The sequence below is a fragment of the Crocuta crocuta genome, unplaced genomic scaffold, assembly GCF_008692635.1.
Source record: "Crocuta crocuta isolate KB4526 unplaced genomic scaffold, BGI_CrCroc_1.0 scaffold228, whole genome shotgun sequence".
Lineage (NCBI taxonomy): Eukaryota > Metazoa > Chordata > Mammalia > Carnivora > Hyaenidae > Crocuta > Crocuta crocuta.
Window position 1 is genome coordinate 1,184,580 of NW_027532820.1, and position 25,602 is coordinate 1,210,181.

The following is a 25,602-nucleotide window of genomic DNA, read 5'->3' on the forward strand; positions in this document are numbered from 1 at the left end:
GGGCAGCCCAAATAGCGCCCCGATCCAGGAAAAGGGTATCAAGAATGGCCCTCTTAACACTTGAGGGGATGAGCACTGAGTGTTATGTGGAAACTAATTTGACAATAAACTATTAAAAAAAAAAAAAAGAATGGCCCTCTTAGAGGTGTTACTAATCCACTATTAGATGATGAGTAAGTAAGTGCAAGGAGAGAGGAATGGCATCGCCGATGGGCCAGAAGACCCTTCAGCCACTAGTCAAGAAATGCTCTTCGAGCACGTCAAGGCCTAGACTGGATGAAAAAGAGGAGGAACGGAAAAAAATGCATTTCATCCTCCACCACGCGGCACGCGCATGAGCATTACCTTAGAGGTTTATTGGGAAGCTCTGTAGCCCTTTTCCAATAAAATATACTTAGCGAACCGTGCAAGACCTTCCAGGAAAGCCAGTCTTTCTCCCTAAGCCACCGTCTCCAAGCCACACACGCGAGGCACTGCCCTCACTGCTCAAGTGCCAGGTGCGACCTCTGAAGCCTCCAAGAGAGAGCGCTAGTAGTTTCGAGTTTCACCACGGCTCCCCTCTAGCCGCAACCTTCCGTTTCTCCACTGCTCTCCGTTGCGGACTCGCGCGGGAGCCTAGAGCCTGGCCGGGGGCGGGTCTTCCGGGAGGGGGGCGGGCCTTCCGGGAGAGGGGCGCCCGGGAGAGGAAGGTCGCGTGTAGGTAAGGCTGTCCGAGAGCTTCGGGGGGTCTGTACTGTGCGATTCAGGCGATCGTGGGGGCGGGTTTGCGAAGGTCTTCAGTCTTGTGGAGTCGCCAAAAAGAAGATGATTCGATTTCATTATTAACCGTCTCGGTGGTTTCACACTATCCTACAGACAAGTTGGCCTTTTTGGCGTAAATTAGGGAATTTACCAAACGAAGGACCCTAGCGTAGTTTCGTCTCAGGCACAGTTACTCTCTCCCTGGTTAGGTAGCGTGCAAGGCTCAGTTTCTCAGCTCATCAGGCGGTAGTCTGTACCGTGACTTTGTGTGGGGATGCAGATTAATTGTGTTGCCAGTTGAAAAGATATTTGCGGGGCGCCTGGCTGGCTCATTCCGAAAAGCATGGGACTCCTGATCTTGGGCGTCGTGAGTTCCAGCCCCGCCTTGGGTGGGGAGATTACTAAAAACATAAATACAAATTAAAAAAAAACTGGGGAATACCCTGTGCATACAAGCGTCTGTTGACTTGGCACCTGCTTCCTTCACAGGCAGGCGTGATCCTGTCAGTTGAAGGGGGTCGGAGGCGTTTTTGTTGAACTGAATAAAGCAACAGGCATTCAGAGCGTTCGTGTTCCTACGACCCAGTGAAACCATCTGTCCCAGGCTTTAAAAATAATAAACCATTTTGTTTAGTTTTTCAGTGAAGTACGTGTGCACAACGTGTGGGTTCCTCGAGACCTGATGAGTATTAGGGCATCCACTGTGCCACGAGTTTTGCGTGTCAGCCTCGAAACACAGGAGGTAGTAACTTACTCGTTCAGGTGGTAGATGAGAAAACGGAGGCAAAGAATACCTACTAGTGCAGACACCGCATGGCCATCAAAGCGCAGAGGCAAGATTCGGATTAGATTTTCGACTGCAAAGCTGGTGCTCTCCAGTAACCAGTGGTTTTTGGGAAAATGATGGAAGCTCGTCCCAGCAGAATATACACACACACGTTCAGCGCACACTTTTGAAGTTAGACGGGATTCACCCCGCTAAGTGATGTCCAGGTTAAGAACTGCACTTCATCTGACATTTTCAAAGAAAAAAAAGGCAAAGCTAATCCAGAGACAGTTATTGAAAACCTGACCTTTATTTTTTTTAATATAAAATTTTTTTAGTGTTTATATTTGAGAGAGAACGTACACAAGCAGGGGAGGGGCATACAAGACAGAATCTGAAGCAGGTCGCAGGCTCTGAACTGTCAGCACAGATCCTGATGTGGGGCTCGAACCCACTAGGGTGAGATCATGACCTGAACCCAGGTCAGACGCTTAACTAACTGAGGTACCCAGACAACCCAGAAACCTGAACTTTTAAGTGCACCAAGCCTATCAGAAAGATCAAAGAAGCTTGCCCCTTTATGCCAAAGTAAAAATACGGGAGTTTTCTTGTGTGGGCTTAACACATCTTGCTCCAGTACATTTGAACATATGTATGTATATTTTTTTTTCTTAGCATTTTCCACTACAGTTAATTTTTCTTCATGGTACTATTTAGATCACATTTAAGGAAAAATGATGTTTTTAAGAGACTATTTTGTACTCGCTGGAGCGGTTTCATGCAAAATAGTCTTTATTTGCATTCTGTAAGGAGGCATGCTAGGATCCTGAAAAATCCTAAGTAAGGCTTTTCAGTTTAAAAAAAAAAACAAAAAAACTTAAAGCCAGTAAAAAATGATAATTTGCCAGTCCTGGGACCAGTATTTACGGACCACAGAACTGTGTAGCTGTTTTAGCCTGTGTTTAAAAAAGCCACCTGGTCACCTGGTGGCTTAGGTAAGCGACTGACTGGGTTTCGCCTCAGGTCAAGATCTCAAGGTTGGGGAGTTCGAACCCTGCATTGGGTTCTGCACTGACAATATGGAGCTTGCTTGGGATTCTCTTTCCCCCTCTCTCTGCCCCTCCCCCACTTGCTCATTCACTTTCACGGTCAAAGTAAATAAGTAAACTTTTCTGAGAGAGAGAGGACACAAGTGAATGAGGGCAGATAGAATCACATGAGGGGCAAAGAGAGAAAGTGAGGAGAGAGAAGTGGCGCTCACGGAAAGCAAGGCTTGCGGTTTGGTTTGGTTTGGTTTTACCCGAAGCAGGGCTTGAGCTCACGCGCTGTGGGACTCTAACTCATGAATCATGAGATCATGACCTGATCCAACCAATTACTTGTGTGCAACCCACAGCCTTGCAGACACTCCAGACTTGATTTAGGCTCTGGTCATGATCTCGTGGTTGGTGAGATTGAGCCCCACGTAGGGCTCTTCACAGACAGCGTGGAGCCTGCTTGGGATTCTGTCTCCCTCTCTGCCCCTCCCCTGCTCACCCTCTCTCCCTCTCTCAGAAATAAACATTAAAAAAAAAAAAAAGAATTCTTTAAAAAAAATAAAGCAATGGAATTTGGAACATTATCTGTCTGAAAACATTATAACAAAACACTAGTCCCCTGGCCACCAAGTAATTGGTTGTGGAAATACCGTGCACTTGCAGCGGAAACTTATTCTAATGCCATAATAGCAGTTAAACAAAACAAAGCAAAGGTGATTAAGAAACCCAATTGTTTATAGCTTTTTTTTTTTAATCTGTTGTTCAGAAAAAGATAACTTTAAAGAGGAAAGGTAAAGCATACAAAGAAACCTTGTAGCCTCTGAAGGCCACTATGGGCATTTGCAAGGCCTTTAGAGGTTTAAAGCACTGATGTGTTATGATTTCGTATTTATACATTGAACTGTTAATGCCTTTTTTTCTCATTGGTGAAAATATGACTCTACCCCTAACAACCCAACCCAACCCACTCCCATCCACACAACTCTTAAGAAATGAGAGAGGAGTGAATCAGAGAACAGGAGTGCTACAGGAAATGGAAAAAGCAAGGTTTGCACATGATGCCCAGGTTGGAGTGGCAGAGAAGAGACCCTACTACATCCCATGGTTCTCCCATTGCTGGCCTTCAGATGGCACTATTGGCCCAGGTTTGCTGGGCTGGTGTTAAGATTGGTAACTGGTTTGAAATTGACAATCTGCGGTTGTTTTGAGGTCAGCCTCTGCTCTTTCAATGGGTCTTGAAATGGACAAGAAAAACTCCTTAATTTAAACTGGTTTTGGTGTAGTTTTGTTGTTGTTTGTTTTGTTTTGTTTTCCTTGTAAGAGTTATTTTGAAATTAACTGGGCACCATTCTTGTTTAGGGGTGTTATGTTTTTGTTTTTGTTTTTTTAGGATTTTATTTTATATTTTAAGTAAACTCCGCATGCTTCCCTGCCTGAGCCAGCCAGGCCTTCTAGGCGGGATTTTTGTTTTCCGTATTTTTTCCCCATTGGTTTTTCAAGATAGGTTCATGCCTTTTTTCTGTTTGGATATCAACGCCTCTTCACCCCCTAGACTGTCCCCCAGGACAGTTTCTTAGCAGAGATTCTCGTCTCCCTCCCAATTTCACATTAACTAGCACCATCAGCCAGCAGGAACCTCTGCATCTGGGATGGGATGGGATGTGAGGGCTGTTTGACCAGCAATGTTCTTGATGCCTATGTATCGCCTATATAATTTTTGATATATATTAGCTGTAATTTCTGCGTATTACAGATAGCACTCTTCTACCTATTTCAACTTTCTGCGCCTCTGAAGAAAAAAGTACTGTTTTCAGTTAATAAGAACTTAGCTAGTGTGCATACAGATAATCTTCTAACCCATAAGTCCTTCCATTCAGGAATAAAATGAATCTTAAGAGGCGTTGGGTTTATTTCTAGAAGACTACTATCTCTGTTTTGTTTTTTTCCCAAATGGCCCTCAGTCTCTAGGCAGAATTCCATGCAGCAACCTAGAGGCTAAATGACCTCATAACTCATTAGCAGTTCTCAGAGCCATCTGGAGCCCTGAGGAGAACACTGTTCAAAGGGCTGATAATAAGACAACAGGATAATTATTTCTCTGCCATGATTAAACCTTTAGATGCCAAGCAGTCAGCATTTTTCTTCTGCAGATTGCTGAGGTGGGTGTTTTCTGAAGGTATAATAATAACGCTGTGGTAGGATAACTCATTTGCCTGTGCTCATCTCGCCTACAAACAGGTAAACTGTCAGTAAATAACAAAACAGTTCACTGAAAAAAGGGCACTGCAGCAAGGTAAGAACATGGAAATACCAAATGCAAAAGTTAGAAATGTAAATAAAGCACGCAAAGGAAACATCCATTCGATTGTGGCTATTTCCCAACTCCCAGGCATGTCCTGTTTTTCTTTTCTACAGCACTCACGTCAATAATCTCAGAATTTCGTACACTGACCTGTTCATCTTTCTTCTCATTTTCCGTAGGGACTCTTGCTCCTTGCTGCTCAGGAAATGTCTTCACTTTCAGAATATGCCTTGCGCATGAGTCGTCTCAGTGCCCGGCTCTTTGGCGAAGTTGCCAGGCCCACCGATTCCAAATCCATGAAAGTGGTGAAGCTCTTCAGTGAGCAGCCTTTGGCCACGAGGAAGGAGACCTATGATTGGTATCCAAATCACAACACGTACTTTGCACTCATGGGGACACTGCGTTTTCTTGGCCTCTACAGGTAATGGCAAAAAAACACAGAGAGTGACCTGTAAGAGATTATTCTAAGAGATCAGAAAAGGAAAAAGTTAGCATTTCTATCCTTATAGTTTTTTGGTTCTTATAACAGTGCCCGGGTTGTTCAAAGGGCACAGTTTTGGGGGGAAAGGCTTTTAAAAATACTCACAATGGGCACACCAGGAAAAAAAAAATAAGGAAACATGCACTTATTGGAAGACATATTTTAATTATGTCTAAAACTGGACTGACTAGATATTGAGCTACAGAGGTGTTTAATTATTAATTTAAGAGCACTTTAAAGGGATGCAGAGGAAAACTGATCCAAACTCTGCAGAAGAAAACCTCAACCATCCCCCCCACCCCCCACTCCCACAGGCTGTCAGAGCAGCGAGTCCTCATTGGTCAGATGAAGAGAGTCCCTGCCCTGCAGCTGATCTTCCCCACAAGCTTATGGGAGCCTCTTTTCTTTTCTAGTGACAGTTTTTTTGGAGTTCTTATGTCCTTCTACCTTATTCTGGCATTTAAACAAATTTTTTTAATGTTTGTTTATTTCTGAGAGAGAGAGAGGGAGAGAGCACGCATGAAGGGGGGGAAGGTCAGGGAGAGGGAGACGGAGGATCCAAAGCGGGCTTCCTTGGAGCAGAGAGCCCAACGCAGGGCTCAGACTCACAAACGGCAAGATCATTACCTGAGCCAAAATCAGATACTTAACTGACCAGGCCACCCAGGCCCCCACCTTTTTTTTTTCAATTTTTTTTTTAATGTTTATTTATTTTTGGCATTTTTAGTTGGTACCCTTTTTGATATGTTAATTTGATCTTAAAAAAAGTTGTAGTTCACCTTTAAGAGTAATATGTGGATTGCACAGGCTCTTAATTCCATGTGTTCTATGTTTGTGTATGTATAGGTACTCAGGACTAGGTATTGAGATCAAATACCTATGTGATCGTTTTCTTTAAAAGAAAGTCTTAATTAGCAAGATAAACATGCTCATTATAAAAGAATTCAAACAGTGCATAATTGTATAAAGTTAAAATCTGCCTTTTTTTCCATGTTTATTTATTTATTTTGAGAGACAGAGAGAGAGAGCAGAGGATGGACGGGGTGGGGGGGGAGAGAGAGAAGCAGGCTCCGTGCTATCAGCACAGACCCCGACTCAGAGCTTGATCTCCTGAATCGTGAGATCATGACCTAAGCTGACATCAGGAGTCAGATGCTTAACTAAGCCACCTAGGCAGCCCCCCCCCTTTTTCAAATGTAAAATAAATCTTTTTGGGGATCCTGGCTGGCTCGGTCAGTAGAGCATGTGACTCTTGATTTTGGGGTTGTAAGTTTGAGGCCCAGGTTGAGTGTAGAGATTACCTAAAAACAAAATTTTTTAAAAATAAGCAAATCTTTTTAAAAAATTTAATATGTTGTAATTGGACATGCCTTAGAGCAGCAATACAAAAGTTAATTTGGGACTGTTTGATATAATAAAATTATTCATTCACTCCAGGTAGCTAAAAATTGGTACATTCATCTATACAACAGATGTATTAAGTACCTTCCATGTACAGACACTTAAGATTGGCACTAGAAATCTTATTGGATTGGAATAATTGAATTGGAACAGCTGTGAACCAAACAGAGGAGATTTTCTTAGTTAATATGTTAAGAGAGATTATAATCTATGACATATTCTGAAGTTCTGGAATTGCTCTGGGGCTTACTCCTTTGTTATTAGTCTGGGCTCAGAAAATAAAAATTTTATTATGGCCCAAAATACAATATCACTGGAAGGAAGATCTCCTGAGTAGAAAATTATAACCCGTAACAAATTCACATTCAGCTATTTTAATTTACCTGTTTGGTGCCACTCTCCATTTGTTTGAAAAATAAAACCTTGACTATCTTTGGGGACGGGGGAAAAATACTTAGTATTTAGTTATCCGTGGAAAAGCACCATCATCTTCATGTATTTGGCCACTGGTTATGGTAAAAGGTGCCTCTGATGGAAGGCCTCCTGGCATCAGGCAGGATGAAACCAGACAGTCTTCAGCAAAGAAAATATTGTTCAAAGGCCCACAGACAAGGGAGGGAGGCACGGTTCCCGTAACACTGACTCATCCAGCCACACGGGTACTTGGGGCGTACCATCACCGAGACGAAGACCCCTGCCTCCGGAGCCTGCCTTCTGGCTGAGGGTTGGCGGGAATGGAGGAGGGAGGGAAGAAGAGGAGGACAGACATCTGGATATGGTACACAGCTGAGTGTGCTGGGGGGGGGGGAGACAGTAAAGCCACCTGAGCAGGATCAAGAATGCCGACAGGGCAGCGGTGGGCGGGGAGAGGACGGGTCACAGCATTAAACAGGACAGTCAAGGTCAGCCTCTTGGAGAAGATGAGATCTAAGCAGAGACTTAAAGGTAGTGAGTAAATCAAGTGGGACTTGGGAAGAACTTTCTAGGCAGAGCAAAGGCCCTGAGGTTGGAGTGTGCCTGGCACGTTCCAGGCGCAGCACAGGCTATAGAGAGTGGTAGGGCCACAGGCAGATCATGAAGGGTTCTGAGGACCATGACAAGGTCTTGGCCTTTATTCTGGGTGAAATGGGGAGCCGCTCACAGGCCTGTGAACAGAGGAGTCACGTGACCTGACTTAGAGTTTAGAATTACTCTGGCTACTCTGTTGGCACTAGATTATTTGAGGGCAATCATAGTAAATTCCAAAGAGCTCAGTTGTGTCCATTGTGTTCATGGAATGAAACCGTGTTAACTTAGAAAACCAGTCTGTTTTAAAACCACTTAAGGAGTGAAAAATTGGGCCCAGGACCCCCCCCACCTTATATTTAATTCATGTACCATTATTACCCACTCTTTATAGATGTGGTACAGAGAGAGAAAGTCACTTATCCAAGGGCATACAGCTACTAAATGGTAGATGGATCTGTGATTTGACTCAGATTGAAATGGATTCTGGGGGCACCTAGGTGGCTCAGTCGGTTGATTGTCCAACTCTTGATTTTGGCTCAGGTCATGATCCCATAGTTCATGGGATCAAGCCCAAGTCTGCTTGGGATTCTCCCTCTCCTCTCTCTCCACCCCATCCCAGCTTCTGCACACAAGCTCATGCACACTCGCTCTCTCTCAATAAATAAACTTGAAGAAAAAAGAAAAGGAAAAGGATCCCAGAACTTACATGTTGAACGGTATTGGATCTTAGAATGCAGGCATTTTTCTAGAGTATAGTCAGTCTTACACCCCATCCACATTTTAAAACAGCCCTGGCTTCTTAATCTCTAGGTCTGTATGTTGATTTGGCTTCCTTCTTCCCGAGCCTTTCCCCAGCAGCCTCTTCGTGCAGACTGTCCATGGCCATGAAGGCAGCTTCCTCCAGACCCCTGCCCCTTGTAGGAGGTGCTGGTTCCCGTGGCTTTCAGGGTCTCTGTGTAGCTATGGAAGCTTATACCACTGTCTGCTTCCCTATGTTCAGTCTTAGCGTTACAGGGAAGTTTGGGGTAATTATTAGCACTGTATCATAGTTGCATAGGTTTATATGAGCTGGCCTGGAAATTTAACTGTCACTCGTGGCATTGTTTCTGTGTGGGGACACTGTGGCTCAGAAATGAACTTCTGGAACACAGCCCATGTGTACACTGGGGACTCCCTGTCCTTTCTGTTCACCAGGCTGAGCACATAGAAGTCAAGGACCGATAACCACAGCAGCCTAGGGGAACGTTGCTGCATTGGCATGCTTTTCCAGTCAGGTGAAAATACGGCTCTTTTTCTTTCTCCACTCAGAGATGAGCATCAGGACTTCAAGGATGAGCAGATGCGTCTAAAGAAGCTTCGCGGCAAGGGGAAACCAAGGAAAGGAGAAGGGAAAAGAGCAGCAAAAAAGAAATAGTGTTGGCCCATCAGGAGAAAAAACTTCTCTCTCAGCAACTGACAGCAGAAGAAGGTGTATTCATCTTTCCACAACTTGGTGGAGTGGGAGCTTCCTAAATTGAAGATTATTTGGAGGAACTTCAATCATTTCCATGTTGAAGTCCAATCCAGTTGAATTGTGCCTGGTTTCTTGGACATGTTCTAATTCTACAAAGCTGTTTGGGCCTCCGAGGTTTACTTCTTTCTCTAAAGAAATGACTGCATAGATGATTGAGGAAGGGCTCATTGGGGTGCAGATGGGATGTTGAGGGCATGGGGGCAAACTCATTCGATGAGCATCCCTTAGTCCTCAGTGTCCCTTCTCGCTCCCCCCCTGCACCAGCCCTGAACTCCTCCATCCCATCCCTCTGACCACTCAGCCACTGTCTCCATCACCAAGCTCATAAACTTTAGGTACCTCTCCACCTATTCCTTGGAGAGTATATAATAAGATAGATCTGTGGGACAAGGCTGTACCTGCTTAGAGAGTACTGAGTGAGTACCTGCTGTATACAATGTACTGGGCCCTGGTAATACCATGGTCAGCAATAGAAAACAGACCCTATCATGTGGAACTTTTAGGCTTGTAGGAAAGACTAAATATTATATCATTACACAAATAAAATTGTATTAAAAGCTACAAAGGAAAAATCCAGACTTCTGCGAAAGTGTGGATCAATGGATGGCTCAACCTAGAAATATCAAGAAGCCCAAACTTCAGGTAGTTTAAAGAAGGCCTCCCTAGGCACTCCAATTGATTAAGAATCTAACCCTTCATTTTGGGTCAGGCCATGGTTCATCAGTTTGAGCCCCATATCAGGCTCCATGCTGACAGCACAGAGCCTGCTTGAGATTCTTTCCCTGTCTGCTCCTCCCCCTCATCTGTCTCTCAAAATAAATAAGCTTAAAAAAAAAAAAAGGCCTCTTTAAAGAGGCCTTGATCTCAAGGTCATGAGTTCAAGCCCCATGTGTGGTGTAGTTTACTTAAAATTTAAAAAAAAAAAAAAAGGACGCCTAGGTGGCTCGGTTGAATGTCCAGCCCTTGATTTTGGCTTAGGTCATGATCCCAGGGTCATGGGATCAAGCCCCATGTTGGGCTCTGTGCTGACCATAGACCCTTCTTAAGATTCTTTCTCTCTGCCCCTCCCCCACTCATACATGCTCGCACTCTCTCCCACTCTAAAATTTAAAAATTCAATGGGGCACCTGGCATGTTCAATCAGTTAAGCATCCAACTTCGGCTCAGGTCATGATCTCACAGTTTGTGGTTCAAGCCCTGCATCAGGCTCTGCTGACAGCTTAGAGCCTGGAGCCTGCTTTGGATTCTGTGTCTCCCTCTCTCAGCCCCTCCCCCTCTCGTGCACTGTCTCTGTGTGTCTCAAAAATGAATAAACACTAAAAAAATGTAAAAAGAAAAAAAATGATGGGAAAAATGTGAGGCACAGAGAACTCCATTACAAATCCTGTAGGTCAAAAGAAAGTGTCCTGTTCAAGGAGTTGAAAAAAGACCCCTGACTTTATAGGTTTCATAAGGAAAGAAGAGGCCAGACCATGAAGGGCTTTGCAAGTTCTGTGCAAAAGCTTGGACTTAACCAACTTAGTGAGTGTGTGAGGTGTTACATCTTTGAGAAATGACTGGTATATGCATGAGTTGCTAGCTGCTCATTTTACTGTATCCTCGCAGTGAGGTTCCAGAGGTTGTGAGGGCTTCTCTGATTTTTTTTCTCAAGTTCCAAAAATCTAATGATATCTAGTAAATTTTTTAAAGTGCTTTTTCTTTTCTGTTGTAAAATTCACCATCGTAACCACTTTTAAGCATACAATACAGCAGCATTAACTAGATGCACACTGTCCAGCTAAAGGGCTTTTTAATGGCGTTTCTGCCTCTCTCCAGAAAAGAGTATGTACAGCAGCTATTGAGGCTAGGACTTTCCCTGTAGCATCAGAAGTACTGGCAATAACTGCCCTGCAAATAATTCCTGAATTAGTAATAATCCTATCCCATGTGTTAGATGGATTATATATATATTTTTAAATGTATTTATTTCTAGGAGAGAGAGAGAGAGAGAGACAGCGTGAGCAGGGGAGGGTCAGAGAGAGAGGGAGTCACAGACTGAAACAGGCTCCAGGCTCTGAGCCGGCAGTCAGCACAGAGCCCAACGCGGGGCTCGAACCCACGAACCGCGAGATCATGACCTAAGCGAAAGTCGGACGCTTAACCGACTAAGCCACCCAGGCGCCCCAAAATGGATTATATTTTTAAAGGTACATGATCCAGACGGTATGGCTGGGGCGCATATTATAGTTGTAAAAACTACTCGAAGCTTGGTGATTTGTGTCCGATTTCTTCAGGGGACGGAGAATCTATTCACGTAGAATTTTTCTCAGCACTTGCCATGTGCCTGCCACGTGCTAGTTAGGGAGGACACAAACAGACTGGGTCCCTAAGACTGTCTGAGTGACAGTTGTGTGATCCCAGGGATTTGCTCAGAAAAGTGCACACTTTCTGTTATTCTTGGCCAGTGCCACCGAGCCAGGTGGGTGGAAGCTTACCCCAGGATGTCAGGCTGAGAAACAGACTCTCAGCCTGAACGCAGTATAGAACCACCCAGTGGATGTTTCAAATCAGGCCGTTGCAATTCGTGGAGAAGGCCCGGATGTCAGAGGAGCTTAAAAGAATTAGCATGGTATTTTGAAGAGAAACCGCATCAGATACCAATAGCTGACCTGAGTCAGAAACAAGCAAAGGATCTGTGGGTTGGTTTGCTGATGGCTTCTGAACCTACCAAGAGCCTTAATGGCTGACAGGGAGGTTTGTAGGTGACTCGGCAGTAGGTTAGTATGCCGCTGCTCCATGCGAGAATCCGAAACTACACCTAAAATGTATTTGTACATAAGCTGTACCCTGAAACTCAGCTAACACAGTAAATGCCACCTGACCTGAGACAGCCTGTACTGAACGTGGTGGACCAGATAGGGCGTAGAGGATAAAAGGGAAGAGGTACTTCTTGATGCCACAAAAGCAACACATTTCAGGATACCAGCGACTAAGGTTTAAGGCAAGGACAAAGTACGATCAGAAAAAAAAAAAAAAAAAAACTTTAACTGCAGGTGTAGGCTAGCCAGATGTTTAACTGGATTTCTCCGGTCAAGACCAAAGCTTTTGTGTTTTCCCTCCAATGTTTGGGATTCCGTGTGCATGGAGGATTCTGCCCTGGGTGTCAGTATGCCATAGTAAAGCAGACGGGGCTTGGGATTCAGAAGTCCTGGATTGTGGATGCAGTCCTCCTTACTGGCTTTGTGAGCTTAAGTCACGTTCTCCCAACCTCCTTCTATCTCTGAAATCATAGTAATGCTTCACGAGATTCATGAATATTTAGATTTGTGAAAAGTACCATGTGAGTTGTTAAAGATGAATCAAATGTTTTCACATACAGCTCTTTGTGCAACTAGTGAGAATTATTACGTCTTACCGATAGATTTTTCCGAGGTAGTGTTGACAAATATACACTAAAAATATAAAATTCTCTACATTTACCTGCAACACGACAGGTTCAGGAAGCAGTAGTGGGGAGATGCGTTGTATTATTTATGTAATTATGAGTTCCAGAAACTTTTTTTAAAAAGCATCATGTAGATGGGTGTATGTATATCTAAATCTGTATGAGCATATAAACAGGATGCTCTCACTTGCTAAGCACCTTCTAGAAAAGAATAAGTCAAAATTAAAAATTCTACCCTCTTCACCCTTTCCTTTTTTCCTCACACATTTCCCCCCAAAGCTTCTAAGTGCCTAATTTTAGAGATTTAGAGGCAGAAACAAACTTCAAAGGAAATAGAGGGAAGTGTCTCTTAAACTGCCAACTCTGTCTTCATAGTCCTTTTTCTTAAGTACTCATTTTAAGTTCAAAAGAAAGCGTTTATTTAAAAAAAAAAAGAAAAAACAAACAGTAAAACATTCAAGAGGACTTAGTAAAACAGGGAAAGAAATAGTAAAGCCCTGGGTATTTAAGAACTAGAAAACTAGTAAAACATCATGCTGAACTTAAAACTGAAATGTTTTTCTTTGGCTTTTTTTTTTTTTTTTTTTTTTGAGAGAGAGAGAGAGGGAGAACACAAGCAAGGGAGAGGCAGAAAGAGAGGGAGACAGAATTGCAAGCAGGGTTCACGCTGAGCCCAATGCAGGGCTCAATCTCTCGACTGTGAGATCATGACCTGAGCTAAAATCACGAGTCAGACTGAGCCATGCAGGCGCCCCTGAAGTGTTTTTTAAATGATACCATGGTAGCAAAAGAGGAGGGTCGTGAAACCAGGTGAGGACTGGTCAAAGACACTAACTAGATGCAGTTTTCTAACTTAATTGGACGTCTGCCAATATTATAAGTTCATGTCAAAGTAGAAACCAAAATTAAACCAATTTAGATCCCAAGACCTTTTTCATTCCACTTAAATGGAATGAAAGTGTTTTTCTGAGACAGAAGAGATTCATTTTTGGAGAGCTCTCTGTGTCTATTACAGAAAATATGAGCTCCTTATTGACGATCTAAATTGGTACTTAGTGCAAAATATTATCCTAAAAGAGCCACGAAACTACTAACTGACCCATTGTGTTTAGCATAAAAACAACATTCTAAACAAATTAAAAGTCTTAGGACACAGGTCAAATCTAAAAGAGGGAGTAGACTAGCATGAGAACTGACCAGTTCATTAAACACCAAACAAATTAAATATAAATTGTTAATAAAGTTAAAGATAGAGATCAATGCAGTCCAATCATGTGGAATGACTTCACAAGCAGTGAAAGCAATGAAGGCAAGTTATGTCAACATTTTTGGAGCACTTACCCCGCACCTGGCGTTGCATTTTATAGGCCTTATGTAACTCCAGTATGATTAGTCCCATTTTACAGTTGAGGAAACTGAGGCTTAGATCTTGTGCCCAGGATCACACAGTTCTAAGCGTCTAGACTGAGGTTTAAATCCAAGCCACCTGAGTTCAAAGCCTGTACATCCAATCACCACACTGTTACAGGTAGGATCAGCACATGCAGATAGCATGTGTGAAGATCCACAGACAGAATTTTGGTTGGCAATAGCTACAATGAGCACACCTTGCAACTTCAGAGCCATAACTTCATGAGCTCTGAAGTTCCCAGTGTCTTTTTATGACCTGACAATGTAGCCCTGACCTCTCTGAGTCCCAAGATCATCATAGCAATATCTATACCATTTGCCCAGTGCTTCCCCATTTGCTGGGAACTGTGCGTAACTCTGTAAGTTATGCCACTTAATTCCTACAACAGCTCTTGGAGGTAAGTATTACCTTTCCCGTTTTATAGGTGACCTGAGGTTTAGCACTGTGGTTCTCAACTGTGGCTGTGCATTAAAACCACCCTGGGCAGGTTAGAACGCTGTGCCTGGTTCCAATCCAGACCGAAGTTGGGGCAGGGAGATAGATAAACTTCAGCACTGACAGTTTGAAAAGCTCCTCAGGTGGCTCTACTGGGGCACTGGCTTAAAGCAGTATTTCTCAGGCTTTGGTATTCAGCAGTATCACCCAGAGGGCTTGGTAAGCAGAGATGGCTGGGTCCCACCCCCAGAGTTTCTTCTTCAGGAGGCCTCAGTGGGGCCCAATAATTTGCATTTGTAATAGGTTCCCAGGTGTTGCTGGTGCTACTGGTCTAGGGCGATGCTTTGAGAACCATTGGCTTAAAGTCGTCTCTTTCTGTATGTGTGCATTTTACCTAACTCTGGTAGCAAACATAGGTAGGAATCCTGGCTGCCTAGCATGGCCGTGACTTCTGGGCTTTCCGGACAGTAGGTGGCACCGCCCCAGAATGGAGTCAGACTGCTGACCTGGGCAACTGGTTTGACAGGTGGTGAGTCCTGAAGGGGTAGGAAGGGCTAGGTGGCTCTGGGACTTTGTGGCCGCTTGATAGCTCAGCCAGGGCCCCCTGAGGGAGCTGGAGGGCGAAGTGCAGGGAAAGCCAAGGCCTCAGGCAGAGAGCAAGTACCACACAGTGTGCAGGAGACCCAGAGCAATGTGACCCCCTGAGAGGGAAGGGCCAACAGCAGCCATCAGTGCAGGGAGGGGAGCTCCAGGGGAACGAGGGGGTTCTGGGGCCATGGAGGCAGGTAATAACCCTTGCGTATCACACTCCATTCACAGGTGGAAAGGCTAGATGGAGCTGAAACGTCAAGTCAGGTGAAACTGAAACGTCACGTGAACTGCCACGTGAAAATCAAAAGCGGATATAACGTGTTAGGATTCAGGAAAGGAAAAGCAAAAATTAACTCACATAACTCTGTACACAGCCTTTTAGAAATACACGTAGAATGTAAAAATTGGGATTTGTCTATTCAATGTTTTCTTTTCTTTGTACGTTTTCCCTTTCTTTAGCCTTTACTCTTAACTCTTGGTAGGAGACCAGTGGGAGTAAATACATGACTGTCTTTCCCAGGGACACAAGACCTACACTCATCAGAATGACTCCATTAGGGCAGTAAGGTTTGGAGGATGGGCGTGGCCGGCTGGCAGCCAAATGTCACCAGAGACTTCTCAGAGTCAGGAGGCAGGGGTGTGGCCTAGAGATCTGCATTTCCAACAAGCCCTTCCAGGTGATGAACACACAATCTAAAGCATGAGAATCTCTGCTTGAGGAATTCTGACGGAACCCTTGAAAATCGGAAGATAAACCCTGGTTCCACGACAACCTAGTGGCCACAAGACGGAAGCATCCAGGTGACCTTGTGCTTGTAAATGTAGCAACGATGTCGTGAACTGTAATATCCTCATCACCAGCCTCCCTCAGCTTCTGATTTTATAATTCTCTCCAACCGGCTCACATGTCTGGCTGGTTTTATTCTTAGGGAGTCCTTGGCGCTAATAATTGCTTATCATTCTATTATGATCTCGAATGATCTCTACAGTGGTCTTTGGGTGGGGAGGGCATGTTCAAGGTTACAGAGGTAGCAAGGATATCGCAATCCCTGGACGCTCAATTCCAGGCATGTGGGCTGGTCCAGACCATCTGTGCAGGTTGTAAACTTCATCACAGAAAGGAAGGCATAATCAGGATTATTCTTCTTGTGAAAAATAATCACTTGATCTTTCCTCCTCTTTTATAGGTCTTATAAAGTCTCCCATTGCATTTCACAACCAGCATAAATAGCAGGGAAGATGAAAGTGAAGAAAAGCTCAGTGATCTCATGTGGAGATCACAGTCTGTCTTTAGCACAGCAGGTGGGCCTCCACTGTTCTGTTTGCCACATCGCAAAACCAGGGAGCCACCGGCTCCCCGAGGAGGGCAGGGTGACTGGGTGATGTGAAATAGGAAAAAAGAAAATTAAGACCCCCCAAAAACATGGTTCATTGTCAAACGTTTTGCAAAGAACAAATATTATTTCAATGACCAAAAAAAAAGAGGTTATTTTTTAGAAAGAACATTGTCATGAATTCCTAACGGCATGCCAACTGATGAGGCTATTTTCTCACTAAAAAGGAAGCACCAGAGAAAGCATCAAACTAATTCAAAATGGTCATTTGAGTCATGTTTTTCTAATGGTTATTATCCTTCAGGAGCCCAAGTCAATTTAAAAATGTGTGCAAACCCCATGGGTCCTGCCGCCTTTTTATCTCCCACCAAAGACCCTCAGACTAAGGAGTTCACCATTGCCCCGTTGCGTTGATCCACAGCAGCTGACCGCGCCTGCCTGAACCCCTCTCTTCCCTTTCCTGAGGTGCTTGCTCCTGCGTCACCTGAATAGGTGACCTCCAGGATGAGTCACCCCTGGCTGTAAATGTTGTACAATGAAGAATCTGTTTCTGAAATGCCAAAGTCTCAAAAAGAGAGGCTTCTAACACTTTTTATTAACTGCTGCCGGCAAGAGACAAGGCTGTGCTCGCCAGTTTGCTCCACGGTTGCGCCAGCGGGCAGGTTTGGCTGAAATAGACAGCAGTTTACAGTGTCTGAGCCTTTTCATGCCACACTAGCTGCCAGGACCCCCTGGGAGCTTGTTAGAAATGCACAAGTGCAGGCCCTCCCCAAACCTTCTGAATCAGGATCTGCATGCTAACAAGATCCCCAGGTGGTTGGGGAGAGAGGATTTGTATTAACCTTCAGCGGTTAATACCGCTGTATTAATTTTGTATTTTGTATTATGTATTAATTTTCAGAGGTCCCAGTCTTCCTGCCTTTACTCAGGCCGTCCATTCTCTCTACCTGGACACGTCTTCCATCATAGCTCAAGCTGGCCAACTCCTACTCATTCTTCAAGGCCCAACCCAAAGATCACATCCCCATTGAAACCCTCCTGATACCCTGAGTCAAAACTAATCATTCCCTCTTCTGTGCTTCCTTGATCTATTATATCTGTTATATTCAGTATATACTAATATTATAGAGTTTTCATGTCATATTATACTTGTATGCTCACATGTCCGTGTCCCCCATAAGAAAGTGAGTTACTCAAGGACAAAGAACACACTTTATTTATCTGCATCCCTAGTATGCAGCCCAGGACTTGAACAGAGTCACAGTAAACGTGTCATGAAAACTACCGTTGGGGGCCTCTGCGTGGCTCAGACGACTCAGCATCCGACTCTTGATCTGGCTCAAATCATGATCTTATGGTTCATGAGACAGAGCCCTGTGTCAGGCTCTGGGCTGACACAATGGAGCCTGCTTAGGGTTCTCTATCTCCCTCTCTCTTTGCCCCCTTCCCCCATTCTCTCAAAATAAATCTTAAAAAAGAAAAGAAAAATAGCTCTAACTGCCAAATTAAAAAAAAAAACCACACACTACCTTTCGATCTTTCATTGTTTTAGAGTCAGGTAATAGTAAATCTTACTCCACAACTTGAACATTTTCCCATTATAACTTTGTATCCTTTAAAAGCCTTTCTTATATCTTTGATAGCTGATTACAGTGATTATTCAAAAACATTTCCATTGGCCTGGAAACAATCTCTGAGCCTACATTTCTTGGGACAGTGATTTCTATTCTCTTTCCCTTGTATACACCCCTCTCCCACAAGGTCACATATCCATTGCTGAAAAGCCATCTTAGAGCAGATATTTTTAGTGGGGATGAGAGGTGGTCTAATAAAAGGAATTAATGTATTTCTCCATTTCCATTAAGCCTGTCTTGGTAGCTCTAATATCTTCTTGCAAATATATAACTGATATTATTGAATCAGTTGTGAGTGAAAGGCAAGAAAGCGGTAAAGAAAGTAGAAAATGAGTAGTGATCCAAGAGTGTCAATAATTAATAGCTGTGTTAAGACAAACACACCAGAAAACATGCAGGTAATTATGGGGCATTTGCAGAGTTGGCATAACCCCTCGGGTTAACAATGAACTCTTGAAAGGCTGTATGTAGTCATGCAGCAGCCTGCATGAGATAACACACAGCCTGAGATGTTCACTGGAATACACAATGAGCAATTCTCACTGTGCAGTGCACGGCCATAAACCGCGCATCATCCATGAGCTTCATCCAAATGGCCCACAAACCGGTCTTAGTCATTGTTCACGTTTAGTTCTGAAGGTATGGCTCTGGCAGTGGTAAATAAGGGACACTATTTAGGGGAACTTTCGCTTTCTAAAGTGGCCTATGCAATATTTATCAAGGTATTAAATATGAATATCTTTAGACTCCACAGGTCTAGAGCACAGAAATACAGATACAGGGGTGCCTGGGTGGCTCATGCAGTTAAGCAAATGGCTCTTGATTTTGGCTCATGATTGTGAGATCGAGCCCCGCATCAGGGTCTGCATTTACAGAGTGAAGCCTGCTTGGGATTCTCTCTCTCTCTCTCTCTGTCCCTCCCCCCTCTCAAAATAAATAAACAGTTTTTTAAAAAAGGAAGAAATACAGATACAAATGCAGATTTTCATTGAATTTTTGTTGTTCATTTTAAAGTTGATTTATTGGGGCGCCTGGGTGGCTTAGTCGGTTAAGCATCCGACTTTCGCTTAGGTCATGATCTCGCGGTTCATGGGTTCCAGCCCCGCGTCGGGCTCTGTGCTGACTGCCAGCTCAGAGCCTGGAGCCTGTTTCAGTCTGTGACTCCCTCTCTCTCTGACCCTCCCCTGCTCACGCTGTCTCTCTCTCTCTCTCTCCTGGAAATAAATAAAATATTTAAAAAAAATAAATAAAGTTGATTTATTTATTTTGAGAGAGAGAGAGAGTGTACACGGTGGGAGGGACAGAGAGATAGGGAGAAAGAGAATCCTGCACTGAGAGTGTGGAGTGCAACTCGGGGCTGGATCTCACAAACCGTGAGATCATGACCTGAACTGAAACCAAGAGTCGGAGGCTTAACTCACTGAGCCCCCCCAGGTGCCCCTAAACATTTTTAAAGAATAGTAAATGAACGTTCAGTTAGTTAGTGGAACAACTGAAAAAAATGTGGGTGTTTCCTTCCCAAGGGCACAAATGCAAAAATTTAATAGTCAATGATGTATGACTTTAGGTTCAACAGAACTGACCCGGTCACTAGTATGTTATAATGTCTTTATGTAGAGATTGCTTTATTAAATATAAATTTCAGAGGCTTGTTTAAATCTAGAATATTTGTTATCACTTTTTATTATCAAGCATGATGGGGGGGCGGGGACAGACAGTAGGACAGAATCCCAAGCAGGCCCAACACTTACAGTGCAGAGCCCAACGTGGGGCGGGACATGGGGCCCAATCACGACCTGAGCCAAAATCAAGAGTCCGGTGCCTAATTGACTGAGCCACCCAGGCACCCCTGTTGTCACTTTTTAATTTCACTCATTCAAAAAACTGTCTCTTCTTTAGATATTTTTCCTGTAATTAGATGATATGCCACCAGGTGACAGTAGTAGCTCAGTCATGGCCTCGTTATTTGAAAAAGTGAGGATTTTGCTGCAAGGTGTTATATGTTGAGAGGTGTATAGTTTTATACTTTGTAATGTTTTAAATTTTTTTTTTAATTTATTTTTAGGAGAGAGAGAGAGACAGCGTGAGCAGGGGCGGGTCAGAGAGAGAGGGAGTCACAGACTGAAACAGCCTCCAGGCTCTGAGCTGGCAGTCAGCACAGAGCCCGACGCGGGGCTCGAACCCACGAACCGCGAGTTCATGACCTAAGCGAAAGTAGGACGCTTAACCGACTAAGCCACCCAGGTGCCCCTATACATTGTAATGTTTTAATTCTTCATTAAAATCTTTGAATCAATACTTAATTGAATATAGTAGATTTTCTTTTATATCAAGATTAGGAAGAAAACTAAACAGAAAAAATAAAGATAAAAAGAAAAAAAAGAAACATTCCAGTAAATTCAGAGACAGCCTAGTAATACTGCGTAGGCAATTAGAGTTACATAAAGGAATAATATTAGTCTGTCTTTCTAGGATTCCTAATCAGCTAGAAAGTTCTGGGCTGCTTCCTCTGACTCTCCTGAAAAGTCTTTTTCATATTGCTACAGAAAAACAACAAGAAAAGCAATCCTTGTTAGATTTACCCTAATTGCAGGATTTTAAAAAATCCCACTTTTAGGGGTGCCTGGGTGGCTCAGTCGGTTGAGCATCCGACTTTAGCTCAAGTCATTATCTCACAGCTCGTGAGTTTGAGCCCCACGTCGGGCTCTGTGCTGATAGCTCAGAGCCTGGAGCCTTCTTTCTATTCTGTGTCTCCCTCTCTCTCTCTACCTGTCTCCCACTTGTTCTGTTTTTCTCTCAAAACTAAATAAAAACATTTTAAAAAATAAAATAAAATAAAAATCCCACTTTTTGAGCTGAGAGCCACCTTAAAATTTTAGGGAAAGCCCACATTTTACAGCAGAAGAAATTGGCATCTCAAGAGGCAGGTGCTTTACCCAAGATCCCTTGGAGACACGGAACTAGATCCCAGGTTACATAGGGGCCCTTGACAAATGTGCTCAAACAGGATACAAGCGTCCATTTGTGAAATATACAGTCACTTTATAAGGCTAGGTTTACCAAACCAGTTAAAAAAATTTTTTTTTTAATTTTAAATAGGTTCCATGCCCAACATGGGACTTGAACTCACTTCCCTAAGATCAATAGTCAGATACTATATGGACTGAGCCAGCCAGGTGCCCTTACTAAGACAGTTCTTTTTTCTTTTTTAAGGTTTACTTATTCAAGTAATCTCTACACCCCAATGTGGGGCTTGAACTTCCAACCCTGAGATCAAAAGTCACATGTTCCTCCAACTGAGCCAGCCAGGCGCCCCCAAGCCAGTTCTTTACAGACCAAGTAGTTTCTCTTAGTCATTACCCCTGCAGTTCACACAGGTTAAAGAATATACTCCAGTTACTAGCTGTTAGACCAGTCACGAAGGTTTCTTGCAAGTGGGAATGATTATGAAGATAGACATTATAATTACAACTAAAAAATAAATGTGGTTGCTGAATTGCTAACCAATACAAACATTTACTCCACAACAGTAAGAAAAGGGGGTCTACAGTGTAGATTAAAATTTTATGAAGTGGAGGGACACCTGGGTGGCTCAGTCGGTTAAGTGTCTGACTCTCGATTTTGGCTCAGGTCATGATCTCACAGTTCAGGAGATGGAGCCCCGTGCTGGGCTCTGCGCTGACAGCACAAAGCCTGTCTTGAAATCCCTATTTGGGATTTCTCTCTCCCTCTCTCTCTGCCCCTCCCCTCTTCATGTGCACTCGCTCTTTCTTTTTCAAAATAAACTTACAAAAAAAAAATATTTTATAAAGTATAAATATCTGCCTTTCTCATACTGAATTTCTTTTCTTTTTTTTAAATAATTTTTTAATGTTTATTTGTTTTTGAGACAGAAAAAGACAGAGTGTGAGCAGGGGAGGGGCAGAGAGAGAGGGAGACACAGAATCTGAAACAGGCTCCAGGCTCTGAGCTAGCTGTCAGCACAGAGCCCGATGCGAGGCTCGAACCCACAAACTGTGAGATCATGACCTGAGCTGAAGTTGGATGCTTAACTGACCGAGCCACCCAGGCGCCCCTCACACTGAATTTCAAATTGTATGAATGCTAATCTAATTCTGATCTTTCTTATTTCAAAACGGGACCTCCCAACCTCCTCTCACTTAGTCTTCACGTTTGCTGCATAGCTCACTGTTGCTGCCCTGGGACTCAAGTTTTCCATTTACCTGGCTGCTTCCGTGCGCCCCGGGGAGGCTGGGAGGCCTCCTGGGCACTCCCACTCAGCTCTCCTCTGGTTGTCCAATTCTGTCATTGCTGTCAGTTCCTTTTGAAAATAAGGAACTGTGCATTCTGCAACTCACAGCTATCTGTCAGCCTTAGGAAAGGTCTCAAGTCTGTTCCTTGAATCCACGATTGCTACAAATTTCTTCTAGAAATTCAGAAAAAGAAGTGAATGGGGAACATGAAGAGACCTCAAGATCAGTGTGAAAGTCCATCTTTGCAGTCAGCCAGCTTCCTCCCATGTCCCTCCACTCTTCTTGGTCAGCAGCTCAGGGACAGTCCCAGGTGCCCATCAGAGGGCAGCTTTAACTTCTTGATGAATTATTAATTTTGCTTTCTTTGAGCTGTTGGATATAACCAAGACTTTGGGGCATGTATGTGTCTTGCATTTAAGATAGTTTAGGTAGGGGTGCCTGGCTGGCTCTGTTGGTAGAGCATAGGGCTCTTGATCTCAGGGTTCTGAGTTTGAACCCCACGTTGGGTGCAGAGATTACTTAAAAATGAAAACTCTTGGGCGCCTGGGTGGCTCAGTTGGCTAAGTGTCCGACTTTGGCTCACGTCATGATCTCACGGTTCACGGGTTCGGGCCCCACATCTGGCTCTGTGCAGACAGCCAGCTCAGAGCCTGGAGCCTGCTTCAGATTTTGTGTCTCCCTCTCTCTCTGACCCTCCGCTGCTCACACTGTCTCCCTCTCTCTCTCTCAAAAATAAATAAAACATTAAAAAAAAAAGAAAACTCTGTGGTGCCTGGTGGCTCAGTCAGTTAAGCATCTGACTTTGATCTCAGCTTAGGTCTTGTCTCAGGGTGGGGGTTCAAGCCCTGCATTGGGCTCCACGATGGGCATGCAGCCTACTTTAAAAAAAAAAAATCTAAAAAAATAGTTTATGTACATACAATAAAAGAGAAGGAAAACTTTATCAAATCCTTGGGCTGGAGATAACTTTCTAAGTTTAAATGTATTTTCTTTTTTTTTTTTTAAATGTTTTATTTTATTTCTAGGAGAGAGAGAGAGAGAGACAGCATGGGCAGGGGAGGGTCAGAGAGAGAGGGAGTCACAGACTGAAACAGGCTCCAGGCTCTGAGCTGGCAGTCAGCACAGAGCCCGACGCGGGGCTCGAACCCACGAACCGCGAGATCATGACCCGAGCGAAAGTCGGACGCTTAACCAACTAAGCCACCCGGGCGCCCCTCTAAGTTTAAAAAGAAAAGAAAAGGCACCTGGGTGACTCAGTCGGTTAAGTGCCTGACTCTTGGTTTGGGCTCAGGTGATGATGTCAAGGTTCATGAGTTCGAGCCCCACATCGAGCTCTGCACTGGCAGTGCTGAGCCTGCTCGGGATTCTCTCTCTCCCCCTCTCTCTCTCTCTACCCTTCCCCTGGTCAAACATGCGAGCACATACACTCTCAAAATAAATAAACTTAAAAAAATAAAATAAACAAAAAATAAAAAATTGAAAAGGTGAAGTGCATCAAATATTTAAATCTCTGTGCATCAAAAAGATATGAGTAGGTTTGAAATACAAGCTAATCATTTGAGAGAAAGACTGCAACATTATGGACTAAGGATTAAATGAGCTCCTACAAATAAGTAAAACTAAATCCCTCTAAAGTCTCAGTAAACAATGGACACAGAACATGAATAGACAACGCACATGCAGTTGGATGATAAACATTTGGTAGGATGGTCGACTTCACTGAAATCAAAGAACAGAATTGAAACTACAAACATAACATTTTGTCTACCTACCAACTTAGGAAAGATGTATTGAAATATGAATGTCCCAATGGATACAGTTGTGGTGAAATAGGTCCTTTCACATATCGCTGGCAGTTAGAATAAAAACTAATACATTTTCTGAATAGCAATTTCACCATGAATTTAAAGAGGCCTTGAAATGTTCTGAGCCTGTAATTCTGCTTTTAGTGACTTATATTAAAGAAGTAATCCAAAATAAGCACAAATATTTCGAAATTAAGATCATTGCAGCATTTTGTATGCAAGTGAAAAATTGACACTTAAAATCTAATGATAAAGGGCAAATTCCACAGATAACATAGTAGGTAGCCATTAAAAATTATAGTTAGAAATAATTTTTTAAATTTAAAAACATTTTCTTTTTTTTTTATTTTGAGGGAGTGCAAGTGGGGGAGGGGCAGAGAGAGAGGGAGAGAGAGAATCTCAAGCCGGCTGCACACTACCAGTGCAGAGCCTGACAAGGGGCTCAATCTCACGATCCGTGAGATCATGATCTGAGCCGAAATCCAGAGTCAGATGCTTGACCAACTAAGCCACCCAAGGGCCCCGGAAATAATTTTTTAAACAAGAAAAATGCCCGTAACAGTTAAGTGTAAAAAGCAAGGCATAACTGTTGTTTTAGCACATGAGTGTAAAGACTGGAAGGGAGAAAGGTTAACAGTGATTGTAACTAAGAGGTAGGATCGCAGTTCATTTTATTTCTGCTTCTTTATACTTCTTTGTGTTTTACAAGCATTCTACATGCAGCACGGATTGCTTTTCTAATAAGGAAACAAGAGACATAACTGGAGAAAAGCTAAAGCATAAGATTAATTAACAAAATGACTGTGATTTCCCCACCCTCCCACAGATACAAACAAGTCTCCTGAGAAGACCCTAGAAACCCACCCTCTAGGCAGTGCTCTTAACCTGATGTTTGCAGAGAGGAGTTGGCTTATTGCAGTGTTAATGCGGTCAGTTGAGAAACGGCCTAGTTCCTGCTACATGACTTTATAGGGTGCTGAGTTCTCTGCAATAACATGCATAATAATCTTTTTAGCAATCCCTGCAATTAGGGGTGGCCAAACTGGAATTGTTACTTTATTTGAGGCAGGCACACACATATGGACGCACACACAATGCTAGAAATTCAGAAACAACTACCCTCTTGAAGAAAAACAGTGTAATTAGCTCTCTTTTAGATGGGAAGATAGTCTTCAAAATCTAAATATAAACAGATTTGTACTTTTTTTTTCGTAAAAGATATAGGTCATCAATCTCCACCACATATTGGCTAAAGTCAGGGAGATGATACCATCTATCAGTGGTATCGTACGTAGTGCTTTGGACCTTAGGACAACAAGCTAAATTGGTGGCCTGTAAGATCTTAGAGACCCACAGCTTTGGAGTCGAATAAGCAATGAAGGAAGTTCTCAAGTTGCACCGTGAGAACCAATTTTCTCAAGCAGAACTTAATTACAACTGTACAATTATCAAAACATTTATGGAGA

General features: G+C 43.4%; 1 protein-coding gene across 1 annotated transcript; it reads left to right on the top strand.

Annotated features, from left to right (window-relative positions):
• Positions 1-647: 647 nt before the first annotated feature.
• On the top strand, positions 648-9,827 carry MRPS33 (mitochondrial ribosomal protein S33). Its single transcript, XM_077781052.1, has 3 exons — positions 648-700; positions 5,026-5,267; positions 9,045-9,827. Exons 2-3 carry the CDS (start codon positions 5,053-5,055, stop codon positions 9,148-9,150), a joined length of 321 nt encoding a protein of 106 aa, XP_077637178.1. The 5' UTR covers positions 648-700; positions 5,026-5,052; the 3' UTR covers positions 9,151-9,827.
• The last annotated feature ends 15,775 nt before the right edge of the window (positions 9,828-25,602 follow it).

Bases quoted from the DNA above. Each gene is read 5' to 3' on its own strand.
- MRPS33 (XM_077781052.1), top strand. From the start codon at position 5,053: ATGTCTTCACTTTCAGAATATGCCTTGCGCATGAGTCGTCTCAGTGCC. The intron at 5,268-9,044 runs GTAATGGCAAAA...TTCTCCACTCAG, and splicing joins CGTTTTCTTGGCCTCTACAG to AGATGAGCATCAGGACTTCA.